The sequence below is a fragment of the Vigna unguiculata genome, chromosome 6 (assembly GCF_037176805.1).
Source record: "Vigna unguiculata cultivar grain cowpea cultivar isolate G323 ecotype 2 chromosome 6, ASM3717680v1, whole genome shotgun sequence".
Lineage (NCBI taxonomy): Eukaryota > Viridiplantae > Streptophyta > Magnoliopsida > Fabales > Fabaceae > Vigna > Vigna unguiculata.
Window position 1 is genome coordinate 34,867,959 of NC_140797.1, and position 16,632 is coordinate 34,884,590.

The 16,632-nt window shown below is 31.7% G+C and overlaps 1 protein-coding gene across 1 annotated transcript; it reads right to left on the minus strand.

The window, feature by feature from the left end:
• Positions 1-7,620: 7,620 nt before the first annotated feature.
• Positions 7,621-14,737, minus strand: DDI1 (ubiquitin family protein). The gene is made up of 16 exons (XM_028077727.2): positions 14,480-14,737; positions 14,358-14,390; positions 13,846-13,988; positions 12,988-13,096; positions 12,654-12,770; positions 12,410-12,475; positions 11,248-11,310; positions 11,105-11,149; positions 10,884-10,945; positions 9,703-9,796; positions 9,374-9,466; positions 9,216-9,285; positions 9,010-9,080; positions 8,596-8,641; positions 8,244-8,269; positions 7,621-7,912 (listed from the first exon to the last, which is right to left on the minus strand). The coding sequence occupies exons 1-16, from the start codon at positions 14,543-14,545 to the stop codon at positions 7,784-7,786; spliced, it is 1,233 nt and encodes a 410-aa protein (XP_027933528.1). The 5' UTR covers positions 14,546-14,737; the 3' UTR covers positions 7,621-7,783.
• Positions 14,738-16,632: the final 1,895 nt, after the last annotated feature.

Genomic DNA, 16,632 nt, shown 5'->3' on the forward strand with positions numbered 1-16,632 from the left:
ACACTCAAGTTATAGCAGTTTCAAAGTTAAATCCTCACTATAAAATTCATACGAAGTCAAACTGTAATTTTGATACCCATAAATTCAATATAAAGCCCAATTGTAACCTATTAATTGCACACAAAAATAAGGCTAAAAAACCATCATTATTTCGTACGATAATTCAAAATTTTCATCTTGCAAGAAACATCTAAAACATAGTGATGCGATAAACTCCTCCAATCTATATAACTCACGTAAGGTGGAGCCTTACCAATTGGAGACACAATTGTTACCCGTGATCAATTGAAAGAGCTTCATGAAACATTTTAAAGGGATAAGTTTGACATATGTGTGCGCAAAATTTACTCAGAATGGAATCATGATTCATGCTCAGTCAATTCAATTTACGATACCCACATATCCCAATCCATTTGGGCTTTCTCACCACTATAAGATATCAAAATTTGAAGCACAAGCCCAACTCAAAATTAAATTAGATAGAAAAATAAATTTAAATTTCATAACTTCAATAAAAGGCTCAAAAACCAACATTCGATCCCTCAACGGATAAAAAAATCATACTACAACCATTTATAAAGGACAACTTAGATATAGTCATAAAAAAATATTTCATAAATTGACAAAAATTGTCAACCACGTGTAGAGAGCACACCCAACTCATTTAGAAAATGAATAAATATGAAGTCATATTATAAACCGAAATCGTTGCACTTTGCCCCACCAAACCATCAAAAGAGAGACAAAAAATTCATCAGCAGTTCGAATAACAAGGGACAACTCAATTTTTTTTTTTTTGTTATGAACAAAGTAAGCCAAGGTTAACCTTGATAATTCTAGTTTTGGTGGGACGGCTAAAAATATACCCATACGAAATTTGCACAATGAACAAGGAAAATTAAAGTGCAATTTAAGAATTCCATGTGGGACAACTCAAAATATACCCTTATGGAACTTGCACTGTGAACCCAAAAAATCAAAGCGCTATTTGTAAGTTCCATTTAGGGTGTATCTCACACTCAAGTTATAGTGCTTTCAAAGTTCAAGTCTCACTCTCAATTGCATATGAAGTCAAACTATAATTTTTGATACCCATAAATTCAATATAAAGCCCAATTGTAATCCTTTAATTGCACAAAAAAATAAGGCTCAAAAACCATCATTGTTTCATTCGATAATTGAAAAGTTTCATCTTGCAAGCAACATCTCAGAGAAAGTGAAGGGATAAACTCCTCCAATCTATATAACACAACAAGGTGGAGCCTTACCAATTGGAGACACAATTGTTACCCGTGATCAATTGAAAGAGCTTCATGAAACATTTTAAAGGGATAAGTTTGACATATGTGTGCGCAAAATTTACTCAGAATGGAATCATGATTCATGCTCAGTCAATTCAATTTACGATACCCACATATCCCAATCCATTTGGGCTTTCTCACCACTATAAGATATCAAAATTTGAAGCACAAGCCCAACTCAAAATTAAATTAGATAGAAAAATAAATTTAAATTTCATAACTTCAATAAAAGGCTCAAAAACCAACATTCGATCCCTCAGCGGATAAAAAAAATCATACTACAACCATTTATAAAGGACAACTTAGATATAGTCATAAAAAAATATTTCATAAATTGACAAAAATTGTCAACCACGTGTAGAGAGCACACCCAACTCATTTAGAAAATGAATAAATATGAAGTCATATTATAAACCGAAATCGTTGCACTTTGCCCCACCAAACCATCAAAAGAGAGACAAATAATTCATCAGCAGTTCGAATAACAAGGGACAACTCAATTTTTTTTTTTTGTTATGAACAAAGTAAGCCAAGGTTAACCTTGATAATTCTAGTTTTGGTGGGACGGCTAAAAATATACCCATACGAAATTTGCACAATGAACAAGGAAAATTAAAGTGCAATTTAAGAATTCCATGTGGGACAACTCAAAATATACCCTTATGGAACTTGCACTGTGAACCCAAAAAATCAAAGCGCTATTTGTAAGTTCCATTTAGGGTGTATCTCACACTCAAGTTATAGTGCTTTCAAAGTTCAAGTCTCACTCTCAATTGCATATGAAGTCAAACTATAATTTTTGATACCCATAAATTCAATATAAAGCCCAATTGTAATCCTTTAATTGCACACAAAAATAAGGCTCAAAAACCATCATTGTTTCATTCGATAATTGAAAAGTTTCATCTTGCAAGCAACATCTCAGAGAAAGTGAAGGGATAAACTCCTCCAATCTATATAACACAACAAGGTGGAGCCTTACCAATTGGAGACACAATTGTTACCCGTGATCAATTGAAAGAGCTTCATGAAACATTTTAAAGGGATAAGTTTGACATATGTGTGCGCAAAATTTACTCAGAATGGAATCATGATTCATGCTCAGTCAATTCAATTTACGATACCCACATATCCCAATCCATTTGGGCTTTCTCACCACTATAAGATATCAAAATTTGAAGCACAAGCCCAACTCAAAATTAAATTAGATAGAAAAATAAATTTAAATTTCATAACTTCAATAAAAGGCTCAAAAACCAACATTCGATCCCTCAGCGGATAAAAAAAATCATACTACAACCATTTATAAAGGACAACTTAGATATAGTCATAAAAAAATATTTCATAAATTGACAAAAATTGTCAACCACGTGTAGAGAGCACACCCAACTCATTTAGAAAATGAATAAATATGAAGTCATATTATAAACCGAAATCGTTGCACTTTGCCCCACCAAACCATCAAAAGAGAGACAAATAATTCATCAGCAGTTCGAATAACAAGGGACAACTCAATTTTTTTTTTGTTATGAACAAAGTAAGCCAAGGTTAACCTTGATAATTCTAGTTTTGGTGGGACGGCTAAAAATATACCCATACGGAATTTGCACAATGAACAAGGAAAATTAAAGTGCAATTTAAGAATTCCATGTGGGACAACTCAAAATATACCCTTATGGAACTTGCACTGTGAACCCAAAAAATCAAAGCGCTATTTGTAAGTTCCATTTAGGGTGTATCTCACACTCAAGTTATAGTGCTTTCAAAGTTCAAGTCTCACTCTCAATTGCATATGAAGTCAAACTATAATTTTTGATACCCATAAATTCAATATAAAGCCCAATTGTAATCCTTTAATTGCACAAAAAAATAAGGCTCAAAAACCATCATTGTTTCATTCGATAATTGAAAAGTTTCATCTTGCAAGCAACATCTCAGAGAAAGTGAAGGGATAAACTCCTCCAATCTATATAACACAACAAGGTGGAGCCTTACCAATTGGAGACACAATTGTTACCCGTGATCAATTGAAAGAGCTTCATGAAACATTTTAAAGGGATAAGTTTGACATATGTGTGCGCAAAATTTACTCAGAATGGAATCATGATTCATGCTCAGTCAATTCAATTTACGATACCCACATATCCCAATCCATTTGGGCTTTCTCACCACTATAAGATATCAAAATTTGAAGCACAACCCAACTCAAAATTAAATTAGATAGAAAAATAAATTTAAATTTCATAACTTCAATAAAAGGCTCAAAAACCAACATTCGATCCCTCAGCGGATAAAAAAAATCATACTACAACCATTTATAAAGGACAACTTAGATATAGTCATAAAAAAATATTTCATAAATTGACAAAAATTGTCAACCACGTGTAGAGAGCACACCCAACTCATTTAGAAAATGAATAAATATGAAGTCATATTATAAACCGAAATCGTTGCACTTTGCCCCACCAAACCATCAAAAGAGAGACAAATAATTCATCAGCAGTTCGAATAACAAGGGACAACTCAATTTTTTTTTTTGTTATGAACAAAGTAAGCCAAGGTTAACCTTGATAATTCTAGTTTTGGTGGGACGGCTAAAAATATACCCATACGGAATTTGCACAATGAACAAGGAAAATTAAAGTGCAATTTAAGAATTCCATGTGGGACAACTCAAAATATACCCTTATGGAACTTGCACTGTGAACCCAAAAAATCAAAGCGCTATTTGTAAGTTCCATTTAGGGTGTATCTCACACTCAAGTTATAGTGCTTTCAAAGTTCAAGTCTCACTCTCAATTGCATATGAAGTCAAACTATAATTTTTGATACCCATAAATTCAATATAAAGCCCAATTGTAATCCTTTAATTGCCCAAAAAAATAAGGCTCAAAAACCATCATTGTTTCATTCGATAATTGAAAAGTTTCATCTTGCAAGCAACATCTCAGAGAAAGTGAAGGGATGAACTCCTCCAATCTATATAACACAACAAGGTGGAGCCTTACCAATTGGAGACACAATTGTTACCCGTGATCAATTGAAAGAGCTTCATGAAACATTTTAAAGGGATAAGTTTGACATATGTGTGCGCAAAATTTACTCAGAATGGAATCATGATTCATGCTCAGTCAATTCAATTTACGATACCCACATATCCCAATCCATTTGGGCTTTCTCACCACTATAAGATATCAAAATTTGAAGCACAAGCCCAACTCAAAATTAAATTAGATAGAAAAATAAATTTAAATTTCATAACTTCAATAAAAGGCTCAAAAACCAACATTCGATCCCTCAGCGGATAAAAAAAATCATACTACAACCATTTATAAAGGACAACTTAGATATAGTCATAAAAAAATATTTCATAAATTGACAAAAATTGTCAACCACGTGTAGAGAGCACACCCAACTCATTTAGAAAATGAATAAATATGAAGTCATATTATAAACCGAAATCGTTGCACTTTGCCCCACCAAACCATCAAAAGAGAGACAAATAATTCATCAGCAGTTCGAATAACAAGGGACAACTCAATTTTTTTGTGGGATGGCTAAAAATATACTCATATGGAATTTGCACAATGAACAAGGAAAATTAAACTGAGAGGACTTTTCCTTTGTTTTTTCTTCCTTTACAAATCTTCCTTCCTTTTTTTTTTTCTACTAATCATTATTACTTGTAATACTTTTCCTATCTACTTTCTTATCTCTTCCAAAAAAAAACTCAAAAACTGGAATCTAAACTATTCAACTATTACCCGAACCCTAACTCTTACGTACTCACGACTTCCATCTCAACTACCACCTGATCCAAAAGGACTCTCACGCAGGTTATCTCTTTCTTTGGTGCCTTCCCAAACATCTACAGATCAATATTACCATTACAGATCACATTAACGTGGACAAACGAATGATTCGGAGTGAATCCAGTAACCATCACAACACAACATCAACGAAATTGAAACAAAGCAATTGCAATATTATCTCAATGACAGAAACGGAACAAGTGCAACAAACATTCATTCTATGGCGAAGTTAAATTAAAAAAGTTAAGGATGAGAACCTCCGTTGCCGTGATTCTCGATCATTTCTCCTCTTCCCTCTGCCTTTCTTCGGTTTCTTGATTCTTTCTCTCCTTTCCTCCCGGAAATCTACAAGAACTCCAAGAACCTCGACCAATCTCCCAACTCCCTTCCTTCTTTGTCTGGTTCTTTTCTTTCCGCCCCCAAATCATCTTCGTTCGGTCTCTTTTATAGTCTTTGGAAGCGAATGGAAAAACCTTTTCTGTTATGTCTGTTACAGCGTTTAATAAGTGTATGCGTGGGTTGGAAAGAATGTTCCAGAATGATCTAAACGAAGGAGCACGTGGGTGAATTAAGTATGTGGTGCGCGGGTTTTAGTGAGGGGTGTGCGTGGTGCGAGAATAGTGTGATGAGGGAGGAGTGTGGGTACGTGATGTGTGTAGTAATGTGAGTTTGAGTGAATGTGTTTCGTGAGAGTGAAAAAGAGAGTGTGTACTGTGAGTGTGGTGTGGACGTTAGTGATTTTGTATGAGGTTTGTGAAAGAGAAAAAGGATGAGGTGATGCAAATGGGTCAATGGAGTGTGGGTCCAACGGGTATGTGCGAGAGAAAAAAGAAATTGAAGTGAGTGTGGGTCCCACGGATGTTAGAGAAAAAATATGTGAGTAGTGTGGAACAAAAAACCAACACGTCACAGTTTTGTATAGGAAGAATTTTTTGAGTGAAGAAAAGAAGAAAATAAGGGTTTGTTTAGAAATAAAAATTGTACTTTTATTATTGTTATTATTATTTCTATTTCTATTTCTATTTCTAATTAACACAAACATTTACTTTTTTTCTTTAAACTTTTCATTTTTCTTTTTTACAAACTTTATTATTCTTTTATTTCTATTACTTTTTTTTGTTAATTTCTATTTATTCTTTTTACTTTTTTATTTTTATTTCTTCAAAAATATATTTTATTTGTTTGGGAACCAGCAATGTTAGCCTCAAATTCTTATTCTTCTTCTTCTATCTTTGATTCTGCTCCATCTCCCACCTTTTCTTCCGCTATTTATTATGAAATAAAAAACTAAATATTAAATGATGCCGAATAGAATGGAGAAAAATTCAAGACATAAAAAAATTGAAAAGCCAAAAACAAAATGCCTCCTGTTTCAATCATTTCCTCGATCCTTCGCTCTCTGTGTTTAGAGTTGACATCGACATCCAAAGGTACTAGGAAAAACAATATTGTTATGAAAAATAAACCTGTTTCGATTTGTTTTGGTCTCACTCAAATATTCTTAAATTGACCAAGTGAGTTGGGTTTGAATTGGGTCAAGACATTAGGTTGTGATCATGTCAAATAAAGTAGATTAAATCTCATTTTAAGTCAAACAAAATCTACTCAAACTGGATCAGCTCGAACTATGAAGATAAAAATATGAAATTTAAAAATATGAAAATTTTAAATTCTTATTTTTTAATTAAAATTTAAAATGATTTAATTTTAAATAATCCAATTCATTTAATAAAATACCAAAAATTCAATTTCATTTTAAGTTTCTTACAACGTATACGTATTATTTCAAGTTTTCTAAAAAAATAATTAAACGCCTTAACAAAATAGACTCTCACATCACACCCAACAATTTCTTGGATTTAATCAAAATCCACCCACATTTCATTTTTAACTTAGAGAGATATTATGAAACCGTTTCAAGAAAGATTAAGGTAACCATGGTTAAAGCCTCAACGTAAAAGGTACACTCATTTTTTTTTCCTACTCATTTTATGGAGAGGGAGTACATAGGCTAGACAATATCTTATATTTAATTTCATAAGATAAGATTATTTGACTTTAAAATACTTTATATTTTATTTTAGCTCTATTTAAACAAAATGTTTGTAAGATTTTTCATACTAAATTTTTTAATGTTAATTAGAAAAATGTTCAACCTTCTTTAACCAGAAAATTGTTAATTTCTTTTATAGTAAATTTTGTACCTAACAACAATAAAATAAATCACTGAAAGATATTCTAATCAATGATTTAAAAAACGTAATTTTGATTAATATTAATCAAAACAATTATTATCAATTTTAACTATATTAAATCTTGAAAAATTTGGTCACAAAATAAACTTTATTGAAAGACATCATTAACCGATTTTTTTAATTAATTTATTCAAACAAACATTTAATAACTAAACAAATTGAAATAAAATATATATATATATATATATATATATATATATATTCTAAAATTTGTTATCCATACCCACGATAAAGGTTATATAACACATTAACTGACAATAACACGGTTTTCCAATTAAATAGAAACATTCTCTGAACAATTTCACAATAAATGTCATAAAGTCTACAATTTTGATTTTAGAAATTATAATTGAATTGAACAAGTAAAAATTGTTTAAAGTAAGAAATCAATCAATTTCCAAAGAAAATGTTCTCTCTAGCCCCCGAAAAGAAAGCCAGCAGCCTGTTCCTCATTGCCATTGAATATCTGAAGAGCTTCTACAACTGCATTTCTTTCAAATCCCAACTCAACAAGCTTTGCAACTTTGGCTTCAAATTCAGAATCCTATAATCATATCAGAGATGTTAGCTTATGCTCATGTTTTAACCCATTTCCTTATGACTTTTAGGGTTTACCTCTATGTATTATATAATAGACCTCTTGTAATAATTCCTATATAATCAAAGATACACAATTTCCTTCTTCATATATTTCTTTAAAAATACAGCACATACCAATAAGGATAAATATATGAAATTAAAAACTGATTGAATGACTGATTAATCCAAAGGGAACCATTTAGAGGGTTTAATTGAAATTTATTCATACACAGTCAAGCACACAGGTTAAAAAGGGCAAAGTACAAAAACTGAAATATTGAAACTTGAAAGCATACCTTAGCTCTGTCACTAGAAGCTCCTCCTGAAAAATAAGTAGAAATAAAATGATTATGTTATTGACTTTGGCCCAATTGATTACTTTGGAAATGTGAATTTTGATATGGGAAGTAAAAGGAACATAATTTTATGGACAACTGAAAAACAAATTACTACCTCATCAAATTTCATAAAAGTAAAGTGTTTGCAAACCTAAAGAGCTTATTTTGGGTGAAAACTTCATAGAAAACTAACCAATTGAACCCCAGAAACAGGAAAAATACAAAAGTGAAATTTTTTGCATATTTTAAGCTCTAAATGTATAAAATGATTTCTCCAAATGTAGGATTTTACAGAATCTCCAGAACTAACCAGAAGGGTGGCCTCCAGTTGATGGATTATTGCTCCCTGATGTAATCTGAGTGCACAACAAACATCACACAAAAAACTGTCATTGTCTTCATCAAAACAAAATGACAAAGCAGTCAAGAAAAGACACAATAACTTATGACTATCTATGATTGTTTACACCTTTTGCTCTTATTCCTTTTAATTGCAGGAAAAAAAAAAAGTATACTACTTAACACCTTGGCCTAGAAACCAGAAGATATATAAAATGTGTCAAAAATACACAGCCGAGGGTAATTTTCATCCTTCATATCATATTATAACATAATTACCAAAAGATTAAGAGTAATGACAGCCTTAGATATCTAAAAGCAGTAAAAGCATGACAGTTTTAACTTGGCTGCTTAAAGAAAAGCTTATGATCAAAAGTATACTTACTGGGCCACCAGAGCCAGAAGCTTCCTTAGCATACTTCTCCTCGTCCAAAAACCGAGATGGTATGTCTTTCTCTGAACATGACAACCAATATGGTCAATACATATATTTATATATAATCTGTGAAGGAGTGAATTGAGAAGATAACTGTGCAAACGCATGAGAATAAAGAGTAGTCAATTTTAAAATTAGCACATTAGGAAACTAACCTTGCAAAAATGGCACAGAAACTTCTCCTCCACCAACTCGCAAAACACTTTCTTTCAAGTCAATTATACACTGCAGACAAGATCCACAGCTATAAGAATAGCAGCTTAGAGTAACAACTGAAGGCAATGATATCAGAGAGAGCAACTGAGAATGGTACCTGGTGTTTTCGGAGCATATCCAGTCCAAAGAGAAACTCCATATTGGGAGAGTCCAGCACCAAGAATGAGCATGGGTAAAATATACTCCCAATCTAAAGAAAATACATTCACAAGATAAAAAGGTTGGAGTAAAAACAATAATAGCTCTAAATTTCAGTTAAATTTGCTACCTAATCAAAAAATACAATACCAAAATGTAATTAATCTCAAAATTAGATATCCACGTAAACAAGAGAAAATATATAATCATTATCTACCAATACAGGTCAGTATGCAATAAGATACCCATAACTTGATCAACAAAATTATCCACAAGATCTGTTAATACCTTGATTGGGGCTACATGTATACGACCCAATATTTCTGACTGGCCAACTCCATGAGCAATCCCTCTGTATCGCTGATCTAAAAGTCTCAGCAATCTGGAAACATGACCAGTAAAAAAAACAAATCACATCTTCAATCCGGCAACTTATGAATAAGTACATGAGAACATGTCATTCATTTCAATATCAAAACAGAGCGAGAGAGAAATCCTTCAAAAAGAATGCAATTTTATAGGAACTTGAAATTACATCAGAAAATAGGAAGTCCAAGATGCATACAAGAAGAGTTTGTTGAGACTCATAATGCACAAAACCATAACAACAAAACTTCTCTCTTCCATATTTGAGCATCTACTGCCATATTTAAGCAAAACTAGTCTTCCTCAAACTCATTCAGTGACTTCCACCTAAAGCCAGTTTTTGTTGTTGTTGTAGTTTAATTCACTAGCTTAACATCAAACTGTAAAATCATACTCAGGCTCTTCTGCTCTGTATGCAGAACACATATGACAATACATAATATTCCTTACAATCCTGCCCTCTTTCTATTTTCCTTTTTTTTCCTAACTATGATAGGTTCAGTATAGTGTACAAGAGAAGGAAAAGGTAAGGTAGTTAGTACAGCTCTATTTGAACAGCTGTAACTGACTATTATAAACTGTTCTAGGAGAGTAGGAGGAGCAACTTTTTTCGGGGAACCAGAAAAAAGGTCTGTGGAGAGTGGTATAGTGTGAGTACTGAAGTTCTTTCTATTCCTTGACTCTGTCCCTACTACAATGGTACGGGATTGGCATCAATGAGAAAAATAAAATTCTAGTTCTATTTTTCCATTCTTTTCTAATATCAGTCCATTCAAACTACCTGATTTATGTATGCTGAAAAGAAAACCTGACCAAAGGGAATATATCTGAACTGTACTTTTTACTTAGGATTTACTTACAAATAAAATAATGTACATATACCTATGAATATTTGTGGAAATATTCATACAAATATTCATACCATTCAAGAATGTATAATCTTCACAAGCAATTAAGATGAACTTTACTTCCTCAATAGCACATCTATCAAGATATGTATGAGTAAATTCATAGGCAAGCAGTTGAGCTACTAATAAATTCAATCATTATATGGTATCATAAATGTCTTGGAAGCAAATTTAAGTCAAACCAATTTCTCATACCCACAACGCTCAGCACAGCTTTTTGATATAATGGTAGACTGAGCTCCACTATCAACAAATGCCTGAAACAAAGTGAGAATCTAATTAATGCATGTTCCATTTCATATATCAATTAACAATTGAAATTGAAATCAACAACCAAAAAAGAAAACATATTATATTCTGTGTAGTTTGAACTGAAAGTTGAAAAACAAAAATACTAATTGTTACAAATCACTCACCTTCAATGGGACACCATTAACCTCCATATCAACATACAACATGACCTGAAATAATCCATAAAAACTTGAGCATTATTATGAAATTATAATAAACAAAAAAAGCTTCTAGCATTGAAATACAACTGCAAAACAATCATACATACCACTCTAGCAAAAGCTTCGGGGTTATGTTCTAAAGCAGCTGCCCAATTTTCATCAATCCCTTTCTGAAAGATTGAACAGAACAAACATGATAATATTAATCAGGAAGAGAGGTGTCCAATACAATCAATGATTACAAACAATGCTTTAGCAGACAAGTAATAGATTGCACATAACATGATAATCTAATAGAAACTGAAAATGACTAAATATCTGTCAACTGCACACAAGCATAAACAAGCACAAATTTAATTTGAAAAGGTAATGTCAGTCTTTAGCCAAGATATTATCATAAACAAACTGGCTAGTTAAAGATTCACAAGACAAAGAAATTATATAAAAAGATATGTTTACCCTTATATAAAAAGAAAAAGTGCTATAGTATCAATATAATAAGATATGTTGGGAGGAGAAGGTGGTGAAGCAATTGGAGCAAGCACTGGTGTAGAAAGAAGTTCAAAGGGAAGAGTTGCAAGATATATGGTGGTAGGAGGAGGGCTGTAGGTAAAGTCGTAGAGAAACCAGGTGAAGAAAGAATGGAAAAGAAGGCAGGAAGCAGAGGAAGCAAGAAGGAAAAAAAAATGGAGAAACATAAAGTGAAAAGGGATGCAAAGGTGGGGCAAATTGGTCTTCTTCACATTATTTCTTTCTCAATGCCGTATGAAAGTCTCATCTCCATTAAACAATGGCCCCAATAGGTTCCAGCTGCATTAGTTATTTCCTTCAAAGTTGCAGTGTTAAACAAAACCAGGGAAATACTCGGTTTATTTTATTCTCACCCACTATAGGTCTTTCCATCCCACTTTTCTCAAAACAAGCATATGGTTACTGTAGACTTGAATTAGTTTATTTCAGTACAAGTCTTTCCACCCCACTTGTCTTAAAACAAGCATATGGTTAGAGTAGACTTGAATTAGTTTATTTCGAGAAAATAATTTTGCAGCTTCCTGAGAGAGCTTCTTTAAAAGAACATACTATTTTTCCAATTTTAAGCTAAACCAAATGCATAAATAAATTGAAACATACAGTACATGGCAGTGCCTGGATGGAAAATTCCAAACACAATTGGAAATTGATGTTGTATTGGTATAGTGAATGCATGCGTCAAAAGTCAATCTACCATACACTTGAGTTGTTTTATCTCTAATTAAAAAAAATACTAACCTGGCGGATGGCAGCTTCAATCTTCTTTTGTGCTTCAACATCAAAAGGATCAGCATAAAGAAGAGCCTGCCAAAAGTAAGTCAAATAAATTTTAGGAGCAAAATATTCTAACATAGAGACAGACGGTAAAGTCACAAGGAATAAAATTGAATGACTACAAAGGATTAAAGCAGCGCATCATGAGACAACTGAGCTTCAACTCTTGACATGTAAAGAAACAATAATGATCATACAGCCTACTTACAAGTTCTTCTTCTTTCTGACGCTTTAATTCATCTCTTTGGCGATGACGCAATCGCAAAACTTCTTGCAATCTATTCAGATCATTCCCTAAAATAGCTTGTGCCAACTCTGGATCACTCTGTATTTTCCATTATAAAGGTTATAATAAATCCAATCACAAAAGAAAAGAACCAAAATACGAAATAGTTAAACAAATTTACATGTAAACAGCTAATTGACAGGAAAGTTCAAAAATTGTATTTTATTACGAGTGAAAATGGCATATGGTGTACATACACCAGATCTTGATAAATAAAGAATGTGATTAATAAGTGATAAAACAAAACATAACTTACCTGAAAGAGCTGACCCATCAAATTAGAATCTCGTCTTATGTGCTGCTGGAAAGCACCAGGATTAACAGCGGAACCATCGGTATTCAAACTCAAATCATTTGTAGACCCACTGAAATAATTTAAATTTATTACAATAAGTATTTTAAGATATTGGTACATTATATTTCAATTAAACAAAAATTCACATAGAATATATAACAGTAAAAGTCAAGCAGGATGCATCATATGTTGATAACCCAACAATTCTATAGCATGGAATGACTTATCTCTTTTGCTGGTCCACAAAAACATGGAATGGCTTATCTCTTCATTTTTTTACTATCTTCACATTAATTATCCATACCACAAGAATAGTGAGCAAATGAGAGAAATGCATCAAATTGTAGAAATTGTGTCTGATCTCAAAGACTAGTAAGTCTGCTTTCAAGTGGTATGCCCACTAGTGATCTTCCACACTTCCACTACCTCATTTGCAATATTATCACTTCTTTTTCTTACTTACGTTTATCCATAAAACCTTCCTTTTACAAATGGCACTCGATTTAGTTTCATTTTTGCAACAACACATCGGTGAATAAAATGTTAGGGCAGAGACGTGATTAGACTCTAGTAAAAATGGATGGAGCACAGAGTAAGCTGGCTACAACCTAAATTTTGTCCTATCACAGAACAAAAATTGTCAGACTCTACAAACAAACTATATAACAGTGAAATATCAAATTATCAAACCAACTTGAGTACACAATCATAGCCAAGGCACAAAGAATTTCACAGTTCTTCAAATTCTAAACTTCTATCATGTGATAATCCCCAGATTATCTCATAACAGTGCAATTTAACAAATTTGAAAGGTCATACCTAGAAGCGGCGGAGCCGGCCGCAGCACCTGACACCATCATCAGCAAATCATCATCCTTAACACCAAGGGCACTCAACTTCTCAGAATTCCTCATCTCCTTCCCATTGAACAGAAGCTGTTGTTGTTGAAGAGGCACACTAGTCTTCTCATATACACAAGTTTAGCATCAAACAAAGACGATAAGAAATCCAATCACAGAAACACCACACCCAAAACACAATAAAAAAAAGGCCACACAAATTAAAAATCAAACAAGATCCAACATCACCAATTGTTCAAAAAAAAAACATGAATCGACCACGACTCTCACATGGGCCTTGTTTCTGGATTGTCAAATAATGAAAAACCCAGAAGCCATAATAATTTCAATGAAAAACGGTGTTTCCCAAATACCCTCGCCAACATTCACAAGAAAGAAAATTGGAATAAAGTTAACTCTTTTCAAAACAAAAATAAAAAATGGTTTTTTAAGGTAAAAAAGTAATGGGTAGTGAAGAACAAAAAAACTCACCTCAACCTCGAGCAATGCTTTGACGTTCTCCACCTACCCAAAAGGAAAAGGGAATGAGAAACAGTGATGTGAAAAGAGAAAGATGAAGATAAAAACAAAAAAGAAGGATCTTTTATGAGTACAGATTCGTGGGGATCCACATCCAACGTGAGAATTTGCTCATCAGCAGTCATGACAGTGATCTTCATCTTCAATTTAATTCAACCGTTTCTCTCTTTCTCTCTAGATTCTGTGAGAACGATTTTGGTGATGTTGGGTACTGAGCGAGAGGTTTGGATGGTGGATTAGGTACAGAAAACAAGACTGTTGGAAGACTATCCTATGCTGCCTTTTAAACTCTGTGACTTGTTGAAGAGGTTTGGTTCATTTGGATTCATTCCATGGTGACTTCTCAACTAAGAAAAATTATTAAATATTTGTACCAAATTATATATATGATTTTGTTGGAGATGAAGATCAGTGTAACAAATTGTATATATATTCAAATGATTATATTAAATAAAAATATTTTAACAAACTAATCCTTGTTGATAGTTAATTTTTAATCCTTCAACAACATGATATCTTATAGAAACTGTAATTAATGTTTTATATATTTTATCCTTTTGTTTTTATTTTTGTTTCTTAATTGGATTAAATACTCTTTAAAATAAATTGTTAAAAATTAAAACAAAATCTGTTTATCCTAAGTAAATATAAAATCTATGTACTTAAAAAAATTCTCTATCATATATTTTAGTTAAAAAATTATCTCTCATATATTTTAGTTAAAAAAATTAAACCCTTATTTTTGTATATCACACAATAGTGGTAAAGTATGCTCACTCAGAAATTTGAATAATGTTCCCTTACTTCAATAATTTTATATTATTTTAGATTGTTTAGGAGTTGAAAAATAATGTTATATTATTTTATATTATTTAGGAGTTTAGATAAAAAGTAATTATGTTTTTTTAAATTTTTTGATAATTCTTTTAATCGTTGACAGGAATTCTAACTTCTAAAGTATAATACAATGATTAATATTACGAATATTATTTTAATATATTTAAAGTTTAAATATATTTTTCTCATTCACCTTTGTAATTGTGATGATGAAATTTTCTTATCATTATACACACAGAAAATATTGATAAATTACGCTGAAGCAAACAAAATTTTAAATTTTTATAGTTATGTTTTAATTTAGTATTTCATTTTACTTTTAGTGAGATCATCCCTACAAACAATATATGTGTATGAGAAATGAAAAAATTATAGTATTTTATTACATATTTTTGCATGAAAACTAATTAAATTGAATACATGGTTATTTGATCATTCGGTACATTGGCATCTCGATTTCTCGACTTTTCAACCTCAAAGTCTCTCAACATAAATACATTTTCAACGATATTGTACTCTCTCGACCCACATGTCGATAAACTCACCAACACTTAGCATAATTAAATGGAGATTATAGACAATATAAAATTTAAATCATTATTAGACCCTTCTTAATCACTTGAACATAAGAAGATGAGTTTTTTTCTTAAATAGATTATCTTTTGGTGAATAAATTATTGATATAATATGACCCTCATCATCCTTGGAGTTACTCCCGTTAGTGACAACTAAGATCAAAGACTAAAGATTAGGGGTGGCAAAATGGACCAATCTGATCCATCCTATACGTGGCCCGTCAAAAATGAGATGAGAGAAATGGATTAATAATCACAACTTATTTCGTATAGGACGGGCTATCGGGCTAGGTCGGGCTGGATCGTTTACTTTTTTTTCTTTTTTTCTTTTTTGAAAGTTTTTTAATTTGTTTTCAAATTTTTTATTTTTTAAATTGTTTTATATATACATATAAATTATTATTACTAAAGGTATATTTAATTAAATAAATATTTTTTAAACTTTTAATTTATTAGTTAATGTTTTTAATTAGATAAATTAAAATAATTATTAAATTTATATATTAAATTATTCAATTATAACTAATAATTGAAATTTAATTTGTAGGTGTTAATGATTTAAATTACAATACTATTTTATATATATATATATATATATACATTTAAAAAATTTAATATAAAAATTTAATCTTTTTAATTATTTTTATTTTATTTTATTTTTTTAAAACGGGTCAACAGGTTAGGACGGATGGTCCGTCAACTTGACGGACTGCACAAAACAAACCAGAACGGACTGACAAGTTGAAATCTTTAACCCAACCCGTCCTTTTTAACACGGACTGACGGACTGACCCGTTGGGCTGAACCTGTTTTGT

Coding starts and splice junctions, on each gene's coding strand:
- DDI1 (XM_028077727.2), bottom strand. CDS start 14,545: ATGAAGATCACTGTCATGACTGCTGATGAGCAAATTCTCACGTTGGAT. Junction 13,989..14,357: donor AAGCATTGCTCGAGGTTGAG/GTGAGTTTTTTT, acceptor GTATATGAGAAG/ACTAGTGTGCCTCTTCAACA. Junction 9,286..9,373: donor ATATGCTCCGAAAACACCAG/GTACCATTCTCA, acceptor TCTTGTCTGCAG/TGTATAATTGACTTGAAAGA.